Source organism: Onychostoma macrolepis, chromosome 05 (assembly GCF_012432095.1).
Source record: "Onychostoma macrolepis isolate SWU-2019 chromosome 05, ASM1243209v1, whole genome shotgun sequence".
Lineage (NCBI taxonomy): Eukaryota > Metazoa > Chordata > Actinopteri > Cypriniformes > Cyprinidae > Onychostoma > Onychostoma macrolepis.
In genome coordinates, this window is record NC_081159.1 from 12,571,178 (window position 1) to 12,585,349 (window position 14,172).

General features: G+C 35.5%; 2 protein-coding genes across 2 annotated transcripts; one reads left to right on the forward strand and one right to left on the reverse strand.

Annotated features, from left to right (window-relative positions):
* Nucleotides 1-537: 537 nt before the first annotated feature.
* Nucleotides 538-8,689, reverse strand: mob1ba (MOB kinase activator 1Ba). The gene is made up of 6 exons (XM_058777502.1): nucleotides 8,483-8,689; nucleotides 6,134-6,300; nucleotides 5,208-5,301; nucleotides 4,553-4,686; nucleotides 1,379-1,542; nucleotides 538-1,267 (listed from the first exon to the last, which is right to left on the reverse strand). Exons 1-6 carry the CDS (start codon nucleotides 8,494-8,496, stop codon nucleotides 1,190-1,192), a joined length of 651 nt encoding a protein of 216 aa, XP_058633485.1. The 5' UTR covers nucleotides 8,497-8,689; the 3' UTR covers nucleotides 538-1,189.
* A 1,082-nt stretch (nucleotides 8,690-9,771) lies between these two features.
* grsf1 (G-rich RNA sequence binding factor 1) lies at nucleotides 9,772-14,146 on the forward strand. The gene is made up of 9 exons (XM_058776133.1): nucleotides 9,772-10,129; nucleotides 10,247-10,388; nucleotides 11,319-11,474; nucleotides 11,558-11,692; nucleotides 11,780-11,918; nucleotides 12,460-12,578; nucleotides 12,676-12,761; nucleotides 13,748-13,883; nucleotides 13,972-14,146. The coding sequence occupies exons 1-9, from the start codon at nucleotides 9,908-9,910 to the stop codon at nucleotides 14,022-14,024; spliced, it is 1,188 nt and encodes a 395-aa protein (XP_058632116.1). The 5' UTR covers nucleotides 9,772-9,907; the 3' UTR covers nucleotides 14,025-14,146.
* The last annotated feature ends 26 nt before the right edge of the window (nucleotides 14,147-14,172 follow it).

Sequence of the window (14,172 nt, forward strand, 5' to 3'; positions counted from 1 at the left end):
CACATTTTCTGTAACATTCAGAAAAATAAACATTCATGGGGTTAAACTTCATAAAGACCAAACGTAAGCACTGCTTAAATTATACTGAGGACCACCAACTATTCTGACAGCAATATAAGTGTATGTTGAATAAGAAGCAGTTATTAAACTAGCATCAAGTTTGAATCAAATCTATCACAGATTTTATACAACTTGCATTCACCTCCTCATAATTTAGCTTGTGTTTCAAGTGAAAGATCTGGATCTTTGAAATACGAATACAGCTTAGGGCAGCTTAATTAAGCTCTAGAGAAAAATGTATCTTTCCCATTAGATTTGTTGTAGTTATATGCTTAAAAGGTGCCCAGGGTTTCCACATCCTTGAATAGAAGAATGTAAAAGCCTTGTGTTTTATAGTGTATGAAAAAATTAGATCAAATAGGACATACCGATCTTGCATAGTCAGCTCATTTCAGCCCAGCTTCTAACAGACAAACCCGTGACGTCTGGGAGAGAATCTGGCTCATCAACATAAGTACTTATTCAAAAGTAATGTAGTGGTTAAAAAGCAATGGCAGGCAAACTGTGGGCCCAATGTTCTTCGATAAAGACTGAAATGTGTTACAATTAGGAGACATTCATTGAGGGCTAGATAAAATCTGAAGTAAACAAAGCTGTTCTACTACTGAAATGGATAACGGAAATCCCAAACATGTCATGAGACACAGGGAGCAGTTAAAACGAGTACTTAAGAGAAGCAAAGACATCTTCACCTCTGTGAAAAAAAATAAATAAATCAATGAATGCTTCATTCTGTATTTTTAAATCTATGCACTTCTAAATAAATCCATTACAAGGAAAAAAAGCTAACATACCACTAATTATCATAAATGTACTCCTAAAAAAAGTCAAATGTATAATCATAAAGAAGTTTTATAGCAGTGGTAGCGCTTTTTTACAAATGAGCAATTTTGAACGTGGACATATCAGGCACTTAGATTGTGTTTGAGACGACGTCAAAAGGAGTAAAATTCCACTATGACCTTGACCTATGGTTGAGTTGTGGCTTATCAAGGGCTTTTATTTTTTTTGGAGTCAGCCTTTTCCCAACTCTTGAAGGAAACATTCCCACACACCTGTCAAGCACAGATAACAAAGCCAGGCTGCCTGTACAGAGAAATTAGAGATGATGTTGATGGGAAGAGCAGATTTATCTGTCCTTGGATGTGAGCTTCTCGATCAGCTCCTGAAGGGGCGCGAGTTCCTTCCGATCAATCAAATTAAACTCCTGAAAAAAAAAAGATTAAAAAAATGTTAATATTGGAAGTAGTCAAACATTCATCTACTTGTGATAGGCAAAATCAGCCAACTTGCACATCTCAAAGCCACAAGTACACACCTGAACAAAAAAGATAAAGTGCTTGAAGGAGGTGTTGAGGTGCGCCTCCTCCTGCAGCTGGATAACAGAGTCAAAGTGCTGATGGTAGATGTGAGCGTAAACACGGAAGAGTCTCTTCAAAATGGTCTTGGCCACCGACATAAAGTTCTTCGGGAAAGGGACCCCTATAAATGTCACAGAAAAGCAACTTAAAAACCTGTTTTAGAATCCAAGAAATAAGGAATGATGGAAAAATGACCAGTAGAATATATGCTGTGGAAATGGTAACTAGTATCCTTGAGAAGGGGTCCTATTATGCTTTTTCACTTTTTGAATTTTAGTCAGTGTGTAGTGTGTATGTTTGGGCATGAAGATATTTAGTTTTTTTTAAAAAAAATCCCTTTTCAAGAACTACAACAAACGGCTCGTTTGGACTAGAGGCAGTTTTAACATTAAGTGACATGACATCTGACGCACAGACGCCATTGGCACATGCCGCTATGCTCAGTGACACTTCCGGTTTTCAGTGGCAAGTGTCACTAAAACCTGTGACACATGTCAATGGACTGCGTCTTGTGTCACTGACATTGTCGCGGTGCGTGTTGCACCTTCGGTAGTGACTGACACCTGCTGCTGGGTGCCGCTGCATAATGTAGATTGCGTGACACACGCACTTAACGGCAGAACGATATTGATTTAATTAACAGTATGTTGCAGTCAAGTATAAGTATAATATTTGTACAACAAATATTTCTCTATTAAGATTCAAATGTGTCTAATGCCCCTTAATTTGTATTTTTCATTGTAAGTTTATTTCCAGTAGCCTGCTTTGTACAATACATTCAAATATGTAAATACGCAGCTTATCAGTTGTAATTATAAAATAATAGAGACTATGCAGAGGCCATAGCTAAAAAAAAAATAAGAAAAGAAAAATGAAACTTTTTAATCAAAAGTGCCACCACTAACTGACACTTGCCTATGCGAAATTACATAAAAATATAAACTGTCATGAGAAAACTCCACAAACCATTATAAAGTGATGTCTACTATTCTAACGTGCTTTATGAAACTTACACCAACCGTTCAGAAGTGTGCTTGACCTTGACACAGGCTTTTCACAATGCAATGTAATGTAGCCTAAGTCTGCAACGTATAATGTAAGTCTAGATGCTATTTAAAAAACTAATTCTACTTATTAACGTGTCTGCAGAAAGTCAAATGTTTTGACAAAACATTCAGGCAACTCCAGAAGAAATGCTTGTTTACACAGTTAGAAATATATTTAATTTATTGTTACATAGTTTCTATAAAATAATTTTTTAAATAGTGACTTTTTTTTTTAATCACTAAATTAGGCCATTTGTTTAGGATATCGCATCACAATTGCATCCTCTATAGATATAGTTGTGACACGTACATGACAATGTCAGTGACTCATGACCCAGTCCATTGGCACGTCACAAGTTTTACTGACACATGCCACTCTCCACTCACTGAAAATCGGCTGTCCAAATGACACAGCTGAACTGACCGGTTTTCATTGGCACGTGTCAGTGCAGAGTGGCATGTGTCATTGACATTGTCACGTAAGTGTCACAACTATTGCTTTATTGGCATGACTGTAAAAGATACAATATTTAATATTCTATATAGTAATATAATAATCATATATAAACTAAATTTAATTCAGTTTATAATTGTAACTGTGTAACAAGAAACACACACACACACACATATATTATTATGAGCATGCATTTCTTCTGGAGTTGCCTGAATGTTTTGTCAAAGCATTTGACTTTCTGCAGACACGTTAATAAGTAGAATTAGTTTTTTAAATAGCATCTAGACTTACATTATACGTTGCAGACTTAGGCTACATTACATTGCATTGTGAAAAGCCTGTGTCAAGGTCAAGCACACTTCTGAACGGTTGGTGTAAGTTTCATAAAGCACGTTAGAATAGTAGACATCACTTTATAATGGTTTGTGGAGTTTTCTCATGACAGTTAATATTTTTATGTAATTTCGCATCGGCAAGTGTCAGCTAGTGGTGGCACTTTTGATTAAAACGTTTCATTTTTCTTTTCTTTTCTTATTTTTTTAGCTATGGCCTCTGCATAGGTGCGCATTTACGTACATATTTGAATGTATTGTACAACGCAGGCTACTGGAAATAAACTTACAATGAAAAATACACATTAAGGGGCATTAGACACATTTTAATCTTAATAGAGGAATATTTGTTGTACAAATGAATTTCGTGATGCAATAAATCGTACACTTGACCGCAACATACTGTTAATTAAATCAATATTGTTCTGCCGTTAAGTGCGTGTGTCACGCAATCTACATTATGCAGCAGCACCCAGCAGCAGGTGTCAGTTACTACCGAAGGTGCGACACGCACCGCGACAATGTCAGTGACACAAGACGCAGTCCATTGACATGAGTCACAGGTTTTAGTGACACTTGCCACTGAAAACCGGAAGTGTCACTGAGTCATGTCACTTAACTTTAAAACTGCAGCTGGGTCTGTGGGACTATGGTATAAATAAATTACAATTAAAGAACAATAAACATAATACATATTACCGTTGCACTTATCTGTACATAGTAAATGCAGTTATTTTTAAGCTGTTGTTAACATCCTATCTAAAACGTGATTTAGCCAAAAAAAACAATAACGTTACCACTTTAATATGTCTTGCAATATCCGTGCGTGCAAAGGTTCTGCATGATCCTCTTGTTCAATATTCTCGGGGTCTGAATTGATACAGCAATATTGACGAACTTGCTGTTGTTCGCCAATCACAACGCACTTGGACAGCTAACCAATCACAACACACTTCATTTTTCGGAAGGCGGGCCTTCATCAAACCCAGAACTAATCGAGCCGTTTGTGTCAGGCTGGGGAGAAAGGTATTGTAATTTACAGTATTGTAATTTAGGTATTGTAAATTATCTGAAAAATAATGTGATTTTCGAACCACCAAGCATGAGAGCATGTTCTAGTACACCCCCAAAACAAAATCAAGACTTTGTAAAAGAGCATAATAGGACCCCTTTAAAGCATGCTTTATTGATGCTTTAAAAGCGCCACCGTGTGGACAAATCCCTCCACAATCATAATAGACAAAGAAAAAGCATGCCAAATTTCTAAATCATGCACAAGAAATTAAAGGAGAGGCATACCTATTTTTGAAGGGAAAAGTGTCTCATCATCAAGCTGATCTTGGACCCAAGTCATCAGGTAATCAATGTACTTCGGAGCTGAACATTTAATTGGCTTTTTTATGTTGGTTCCATCGGCCCAGTGATATTCATACCTGAAGACAACATAGAAGAAACAAGTGAAAAGAAATACATTTTTTTAATTTACATTACACATGCAAGCACTTTTTAAAGTACTCATTACCAGTCAGTAAGATGTTTTTGTAAAGAAATACATACTTTTATACAAGAATGCATACTTTTTTTTCTATTTCAAATAATTTCCTTGTGAAATTTCCTGTTCAAAGAATTCTTAAAAAAGAAAAAAAAAAAAAAAAAAACTGCATCATGGTTTCCACAAAAATATTAAGCAGTGTTAAGTTCAACACTGATAAGAAATCTTTCTTAGGCACTAAATCAGTATATTACAATGATTTCTGAAGGATCACGTGACACTGAAAATTCAGCTTTGCTATCACAGGAATAAATTACATTTTAAAATATATTCAAATAGAAAACAGTTATTTTAAATTGTAATATTTCACAATACTACAGTACTGTATTAAAAGACAATTCAAAAAATGTCAACGTAGTATGCTCTAAATATTTCACAAAATAAATGCTTGTTAATACTTACTTGGGTCCAGCAGACATTAGTGGGCAGCTTTCCTCAGTGCAGAAGTCTGTGATGGTCCCATACAGCATGTTGATCTGGTTAAAGAAGTCCACAGCTACGAGCACATCAAACAGCATTATAATACAAACCTAACCCAGCATCTTTAGCCATGTGCGGTCTGAAATAATCATATTGTCAAGACCATATTGTTTTGTTTCAAACAATAACAACATAAATATCTACCCCTGCAGTTCCATAACAAACCTCAAGGGGTTTGTGAAACCCTGCTCTAATTATATAGCAGAAGTTGGGTACACCCCCCAATATTTCACAAGTTGCAGCAATTAGATGAAACCCTAAACCTTAGCAACATCAGTGCTGCCGGAGTCTGAATTCAGCCCTCTGTCTCTGTGGCTAATAATCTAAGAAAGCTCCACTGTCTCTATTGTTAAAAATAGAAGAAGGCCAGGGGCTATGAATGAATCCAAGCGAATGTTGCAAAACTGACCTACAAACAGGCCTTATGATGGATGTTTAGTGGGAAGACCCCACTGATTTCGGGTGCATCTATTTTAAAGTGTTGTGATGTTAGCATTTGTAGACAAATAATATTTGTGAAATTTTTTTTAATATTAAGAGGAAATAGATTATACGTTTAGATTTTGGGAGCTATTTCTTTGAAGCCATGAAACTGAATGTGACATAAGTTTAGGCTGAGATGTGCTTGGCAGGAAGGATGCATGAGGATTTATAGTTCTGTATACAATTAAGATTTCGTTGATTTCGTTTTACGCCTTTCTGAATTTTGATTTAATATTTAAGACCTATATTAAATTAAGAACAAAAAATAAAAAACCTTTAAAGCCCCAGCAAATTTTCAGGCTTTTAGCACACGCCGAGGATGCAAACACAGGTTTTTTTTCCCTAGATTTAAGTCACATGCTTACTGTTGACTGCCACCCATTCATTGAGGTCCTCTCCATCGGGCAGCATGACAGCCATGCGCAGGTTCCCGCTGCCCAGCGTGGCCTCTGCATGCTTCAGTAGCTCATACTGGTGTGAGCCCTCGGGAATGTTCTTCTTCGGCTTGAACGTCTTTGACGAGCGGCTTCCACTGTAGAACAACAGAAGAGTAAGAATGCAGGATGTTCAGTACAAACTTACACTGGACTAAAATATACTAAACTCAGTCAAGCAAACTTGCAAATCACTAAACTTTTACATTTAGAAACTCGCTTTACAAAACTGAAAATATCAAAGGTGAATCTAAACCTCTGATAAACACGCCTTCTTTACAGTAGATTACAGAAGCTACAATTATCTTTGTAATGTTGTGATGACATTGCAATCCAGGGCATTTTATGAAATACTAAAAATGTATAACATCACAATATTGAACATGTTCTTTCAACAGCTTTTTGTCTGAATTATTTGATTAAGACCAGATGTATACTACAGTTTTGCAAAAATAAATAAATAAAAACACCACCACAATGCACATGTACCTATTAAAATTAATCTCTTGAAGAAGTGGAATTACATTTTAATAGAAAATTTAACAAAGGTCAGCAGTGTATTTACATTCGAAAAACAACACAAACTCGCATGGCTTTTACCCAAAATGCTTTTCTTTTTGCTTTTATTGAAGTATGTCATTCCAAAATGTGGCACCAATACTACTAAAAGCCGTTTCTGCCTTTATAAAACTCATAGACCTATGGATAAGCCACATGGATAGCGAAACATTCTACATAGGTGTTCAACACTTCATATACATATACAGTTAAAATCCTCAAAGCTTAACAACACCTAAGTGGCTCCATAAAACCCAGTATCATCGGAGTTGACCCTACAAGCCTATGTGCATTTGCTGGTCTATCAACACCTCAAAGTGAGCCCGTCTTCACCAATTCAACAGCTGCTCTGTTCAGTATGTCCACCTGTTCAGACACAAACAGGACAGAATTTGCACAGCAAACGACGAAAGGGACACTGGAAGTGATAAACAAATACAGGCAAACCTTCTGAAGAACTCACTTGAATGACCAACATGCTTCAAGCCAACATAAAGAGGATCAGAAAAGACCCATTTTCAGGTTGTAATGGTCCTAAATGACATTATCTTTTACCCATAATGATATTTTCTTGAGTCAGGCGACTGCATCAGAGCATCAAGCAGAAGTCAGATGGGAAATTCCAGTCTTCCCAAAGTGAAAAACATGTACGTGCACAAACTGTTTGAGGGCATAATAATGCTAGTAACAATAGCGAAAAGCACACTCTTTGCACAAATTAGTTTAAATTTAACACAAATGTCAAAGCAATGATTCCACTTAAGAGGCTTTAATGAATTGTCTTGCGAATCATACAGCACAGCCTACTTCCCATTTTCAATGGAAAGCAGAAGAGAGAAATGCATTACACTTTGCTTACATGATTATATTTATGCTTCTAAAGACATTAGAGCAAAATATGATACTTGTTTGTTTCTATGATTTAGCAGTCACAACACAATTAAATCCATTGCAAGTTAGCGTTTCCCTATAAAAAATGTATAATGTTAGCCTATAGAGAGAAACTGATGCGCGATTTTGAAAAATACCCATATGGACACCAACACAGGTTGCAGCCTAACTCAAATCAACATTTCAACGCAAAATGTACAGTATTGTGATTTATTATACTGTACTTATATGATTTATATCATCCAGACATACTGATCATATCCGTATTTCAAGTTGCAATTTGATGTCAAATGATTTTGGTACGTTTCGAGAAGGCGAGAGAACACTTATTGCGTAGCAGTCATTGGTAATAGGATTTTGTAATAAAAATTGTGTATTAAACTAACAACATCTTTGGGTTATGATGAAGGGAAACATTTGAGAAAATGCTACTGGTATCTATCCACACAACACGACATAAATGACATGATATTGGGAAATGCAGCTGTGTTCACAGTCAGATTACTGCAAAATTAATCCAAGGGCAGCCATAATGATGAGTAATTTAACCAAACCCAATTTCATGCAGCTGCTGATGGCCTCATGCACTGGCTAAGTATTCTTCATTAGCCAGATTACAGTTTTGTTATGATGGTCACGTACTAATCTGCTGCGACAGGATCAGACTGTGCTTCTATCAGCTGTTTTATATATCATTACTGTCAGCTTCTAAGGAATGATGGCTGTGTGTCAGGATTGGTAATGCACAGGCAGCTTCGGGACAAAAGCAGGATTTCTACGCTTGCTAACTAGCCATCAGTGTTCCCATTTACAGAAGCCACTCATACTTACAATAAAAAGCTCATCTCTCCTTGAGGAAAATGCGCTGTAGATAAGAAATCGACACTAGTCCGTTATCTTGACTGTTGAAAGGTGGTAAAGCAAAGTATTTGAGCCTTAATATCCTTAACACTCCAACAACACTGATCCTTTCCGTGCAAAAGTTCTCCTTCCCATCCAAAGTCTCTCCAGAGCCTCAAATCTCGCGAGATCACGACAGCTGGTAGATCCAATGGATAGCTTTTCTTCTCAAATAAGAGTCGAGTCACGTCAACATTAGGATAAAAGACCGTTTTAGGGAATTTAGCAGATAATTATGTTCTTATCAAACTAATATATATATATATATATATATATATATATATATATATATATATATATATTTTATTTTTTGTGAATAAAAGTGAATATATATATATATATATATATATATATATTCACTTTTATTCACAAAAATTTAAAGTGTATAATATTCAAACTTTCATAACTCCATAATCCCTAAAACCCACGTTTTTATAACGTAAATAATGTTCAGAAAATTATGTGAGAATTTGCTTTATTACAATAATAAGAACAATTATATTATATTTTATTATATTTTGCAGTTTTGAACAACAACTACAAAGAAAAAGTTAAATAAATATTTTATCAAATAATTCACAGATTTTATACTGTCAAGCAGTTTTTGCAGAAATTTAAAAATGACATTGATACATCTTGTTCTTTCTGTGAAATTTCTTTTGAAACTGTAGCTTCTTTGTTTTGGGAGTGTCCTTTTGTTCAGTCTTTCTGGAATAATGTTAATGCTTTGATTGTCCAAAATGTTTATTTTTTATTTTTTATGATTTCTCTTTATGGTATAGACACATTCTTTTTGGGTTTTATGCTAAATATAAGAATTTATTTAATGCAAGTTTTTGTATAAACCTCCTGTTACTTCAACATCTGTTAACAAGAAAGCTATAAAAACATCTAGAACTTGTACCATGTTAAATATTCTTCCTTAATATACTTGTATCTTTATTTGAGTGCACTTTCCCTCTCTCTCTCTCTCTCTTTTTTTTTACTCCTTTCTGTCTATTTCCTAAGAATCTTTATATTACATTACTTCTTCTCTTAACTATTAAACCATAATTCGTAAGTCGTAAAGGTTTTTTCTATGTTTTGTGCGTACTGTATTTTATATTTGTTTTGTACGTACTGTAATCTTTTTTTGTTATTATTGCAATAAAAAAAAGACTCTGCAGTTATTTAAAAAAAAAAACTACAACTAAAAACGAACTATTATTTTGAAAGAACTGTCAAGGCAAAGGGCGCATGTTGTTGACGTCATGTTGTCCTCTGATGCCGCAGGTCAACGTGATTTCTGGGGCAACATGCCGTGTTAAAGCTGTCTATATACTTTAGATTTTAAGGCGAAGTTTTGTACAGTACAAGATGTCTGCATTCGGTAGGAGCACGCTCTTGTTGTCTCTAGTTCGCTGTATCAGGAGACAGCAGCGGTTTCCATGCGTGGATAACGTTACTCTGAATCATATTAAAACTGCGCAGTTTACAGTAGCACGAGGTCGAGATGTTCATTCATGGACCGCGAGATATTTTGCAGACCGTGAAGTCAAGCATCCATGGACATTATATCAGCGAAGACTATTAACTGAGGTACCTGATGCATTTATGTACAGACAGTTCAGTGCATTTCAAAAAAAAAAAAAACTGTTTCAGACACGACGTTTAACTTCATTGTTTTCTCCTGACATTATTATTTTAATGTTTTAGGCACCGTCTAAGGAAGATGAGTACCCACCATTACCAGAATACACCCCTCATGAGGAGCCCCAAGCAAAGGAAGTGTTCATCATCCAGGCCAAAGGTTTTCCTTGGTCATGTACTGCAGACGACTTAATGAACTTCTTTTCTGGTACTTGTTTTGATCTTTCATAGTCTCTAAAGTCTTTGCAGACATGCTTCACCTACTTGATCAAGTCAAGTCAGTTCAAGATATGTTCAAATGTAAAACCTGACATGTGAAATAATAGTCAGTAAAACCCAACGTTTTGAAATGAACAGTTTATTGAACCTTTAGATAAAATATAAACACCCCCACACCCCCGTTTTATTTAGATTTCCAAATTGAGCAAAAATATGCAATTTGGTGCAGAAGTTGTTTTTATAACAGTAGTTTGTGATGTAATTATAATGGTACTCTTTAGTGGATTATTAGATAAAATGCATGTAATATCAGTTGTCACTCTGTATCACTGAATATGTCTTAGTAAGATGCATGTAAACACATAGTTTTATGATCAGAGCTCCATAGCAAAACATGTATACAAAATTTTCAAAAGCCTCATGTTTTATACTTGACAGTCACATTTGAATATGCTTTTTCAAAATAATAATGTATGTATAATCAAGTTAAGTAAGCTAAGAAAATGTTAATCTTGAAATATTAATAACAATATAAAAGTTATTTTTATATTTACTTATATTTATTTATAATTATATATATACATATACTTATTCATCTTTATTTATCATTAAAGATTTCAGCAGAAAAATGTGTACCACAAACTAAAGGTGGATTTTTTTTTTTTTTGAATTATACTAAAAGGCCTTTTATTTGATTAAAAGTAAGACCTTTTAATCGGTGGCAGAAAGCGTGTAGCAGATTTTTAGCAACATTTTCATAATGTTGATAATGGAAATGAATGCATCAAATATGATACAGTAGTAGGCTTTTTAGGGTTTTGTCAGTATATGGATTTTCAGCTCTTGAAGATGTTTAGATATGATCTACTCATGATGTGAAGTGAACATTTCATTTTATTTATATATTTGATTTTTGTAGATTGTAGGATCCGAGGTGGAGTTGAGGGAATCCATATAATTCACAACAGGAACGGCAAATCGACAGGACAGGCGTTTATTGAGCTGGAGCATGAGGAGGACGTTTGCAAAGCATTGAATCTGCACAAACATTACCTGGGACAACGCTTTGTTGAAGGTAAGCATTATTCTTTGTGTTTATCACATGCTAAATTGTTCACATAGCTCATATTTAGTGAACACTGGTGTTATGTGTTTCAGTGTATGAGGTAACAAACAAAGATGCTGAAGCCATATTAAAAGCTACACAGCAGGTTACAGAGTCAGATGGAGTGGTGCGACTCAGAGGGCTTCCCTTCAGCTGCTCAGAGAAAGACATCGTTCAGTTTTTCTCTGGTGAGATCCTTAAAAATGTGACATTTGAATGTCATGGCACTGATAAAAGCCATATGCTTCATTTGTGTTTTAATATTCTCAAAACAGGGTTGGAGATTGCGGAAGATGGAATTACAATAGTCCTGGACAGGAAAGGAAGAAACTCAGGCGATGCCTTCGTGCAGTTTGCCACTAAGGAAATAGCTGAAGAGGCCCAAAAGAAAGACAGGGAAGTCATGGGAAACAGGTTGGTATTTCATCAAGTAATACTTGATGCAAAAGAAATGTTTTTCAGGAACATAAATGTCTTTTCTTTTTTTTTTTCCCCAGGCACTTCTTTGAGATTTTGGGCTTTCATAATGTGTGGTTTCAGAAAAAACATTTAGTGCTTATTTTATTGGTTCATCTATTTGCGTATATATATTTCTATTACGTTACATGCCTTTAAAGCAGAGGTTCTCAACTCTATATTCTGAAGCTTTTTACTGAGGCGTTTGTTAATATATCATTTGCCTGATTTTATACATTCAGCATTGTATAAATAATTAGATAATGAATCGTTTGCATATTTAAACATACCACTTCAGAAACCTATAATACAAACAGTGTTTGCAATTCGTAACGCAAGTCAATCAACTAGGGAAGTATGGTGGTATATATTAGTTATGTTTTATATACATCACCTGGGGTGTCTTGCCCCTGTTCAATACCAAAAGTTTTAAAATCAAATGTGTAACATAACATTTCAGATATGTGTTCACAATGGGGTGTTTTTTCCTCATATGCAGGTATATTGAGATTTTCCCAAGCAGGAAAAGTGAGATCCAAGTCCAGTATGGAAGAAGGCGAAATGAGATGTCAGCTTTCACACCAGGAGCTGAGGACACGCCACGCACAATGAAAGCAGGTATTTATTACAGTGCCCTTTTACAAGCAGGCTTTAAATATTAATACAAATGTTGTACACCGTGTGCAGTCCTTAACATCTGTATTTTTGTGGACAGAAAACAGTAGCTCTATATCAACAACACTCAACTTAATTCACATGAGAGGTCTGCCATATGATGCCACAGGAGAAGACATTGTCAAGGTAAAGTTTTATATTGAATTTATTCCATTTAAGATGCAGCATGATTTGTGATTGTTAGTGTTAATGAGATAGTCAAGAGGAGTGGAATAACTCCTTAAAGGGATAGTTCACCCAAAAATGAAAATCTGATGTTTATCTGCTTACCCCCAGGGCATCCAAGATGTAGGTGACTTTGTTTCTTCAGTAGAACACAAACAAAGATTTTTAACTCAAACCGTTGCAGTCTGTCAGTCCTATAATGCCAGTCAATGGGCACACAATCTTTGGGAGAAAAAAAACATGCACACACAAATCCAAATTAAACCTTGCAGCTCGTGACGATACATTGATGTCCTAAGACACGAAACGATCTGTTTGTGCGAGAAACTGAACAGTATTTATATCATTTTTTACCTCCGATACACCGCAATGTCCAACCATCCTGAGCTCATCCACAACATCCGGTCTGTATATATCTATATACATAGATGTATACACATAGAGACTTACGTATCGCGGCCCATAGAAACCATCGCTAATGAGGAATCTATGTATATAGATCTATGTGCCAGAGCAGGTTGACGCATCAGGCATCGGATGTTGTGACAGTCGGACATTGAGGTTTATCAGAGGTAAAAAAATTATATAAATACTGTTCAGTTTCTCGCACAAACCAATCGTTTCGTGTCTTAGGACATCAATGTATCGTCACGAGCCGTAAGGTTTAATTTGAATTTGTCTGTGCATGTTTTTTTTCTCTCCCAAAGATTGTGTGCCCATTGATGGGCATTATATGACTGACAGACTGCAACGGTTTGAGTTAAAATTATTCGTTTGTGTTCTACTGAAGAAACAAAGTCACCTACATCTTGGATGCCCTGGGGGTAAGCAGATAAACATCAAATTTTCATTTTTGGGTGAACTATCCCTTTAATAAGTACTCAACTGATCTTGCCCAGTGTATAATCTATAATCTACACCAAATGACTGTGTAATTTCTGTTCCAGTTTTTCGCTCCCATCACACTGGTGAAGGTTCTTGTAGAGTACGGCCCTGACGGACGACTCACCGGTGAGGCAGATGCCTACTTCAGAACACATCAAGATGCCGTTTTAGCCATGTCCAAAGACAGAGAGTATATACGTAAGCAATATGTGTGTTCATCTGAAATAACCCAAATGTGGTCCAAAATGATGATTAACCTTGCTTTGTTTTTTCCCCTGTCGTCCAGTGAAGAGATATATTGAGCTGTTCCTGAATTCATCAGCATCAAGGGAGGAATAATAGGATGAAAGTAAACTATTTAAACTGTCTTAATGGATTGCATCCCAGCTTATTTAATGAAAACGATTCAATGTATATTACAAGAATACATACAACTAACATTAAAGAGAACTTTACAATTATTGCCTGTTGCGTTTTCTTTTTGGAT

Bases quoted from the DNA above. Each gene is read 5' to 3' on its own strand.
- mob1ba (XM_058777502.1), bottom strand. The intron at 5,302-6,133 runs GTAAGCATGTGA...ATGTGCTCGTAG, and splicing joins TGAATGGGTGGCAGTCAACA to CTGTGGACTTCTTTAACCAG. The intron at 1,543-4,552 runs GTATGCCTCTCC...TGACATTTATAG, and splicing joins ACTTTTCCCTTCAAAAATAG to GGGTCCCTTTCCCGAAGAAC.
- grsf1 (XM_058776133.1), top strand. From the start codon at position 9,908: ATGTCTGCATTCGGTAGGAGCACGCTCTTGTTGTCTCTAGTTCGCTGT. The intron at 11,475-11,557 runs GTAAGCATTATT...TATGTGTTTCAG, and splicing joins GGGACAACGCTTTGTTGAAG to TGTATGAGGTAACAAACAAA. The intron at 12,762-13,747 runs GTAAAGTTTTAT...TTTCTGTTCCAG, and splicing joins CAGGAGAAGACATTGTCAAG to TTTTTCGCTCCCATCACACT.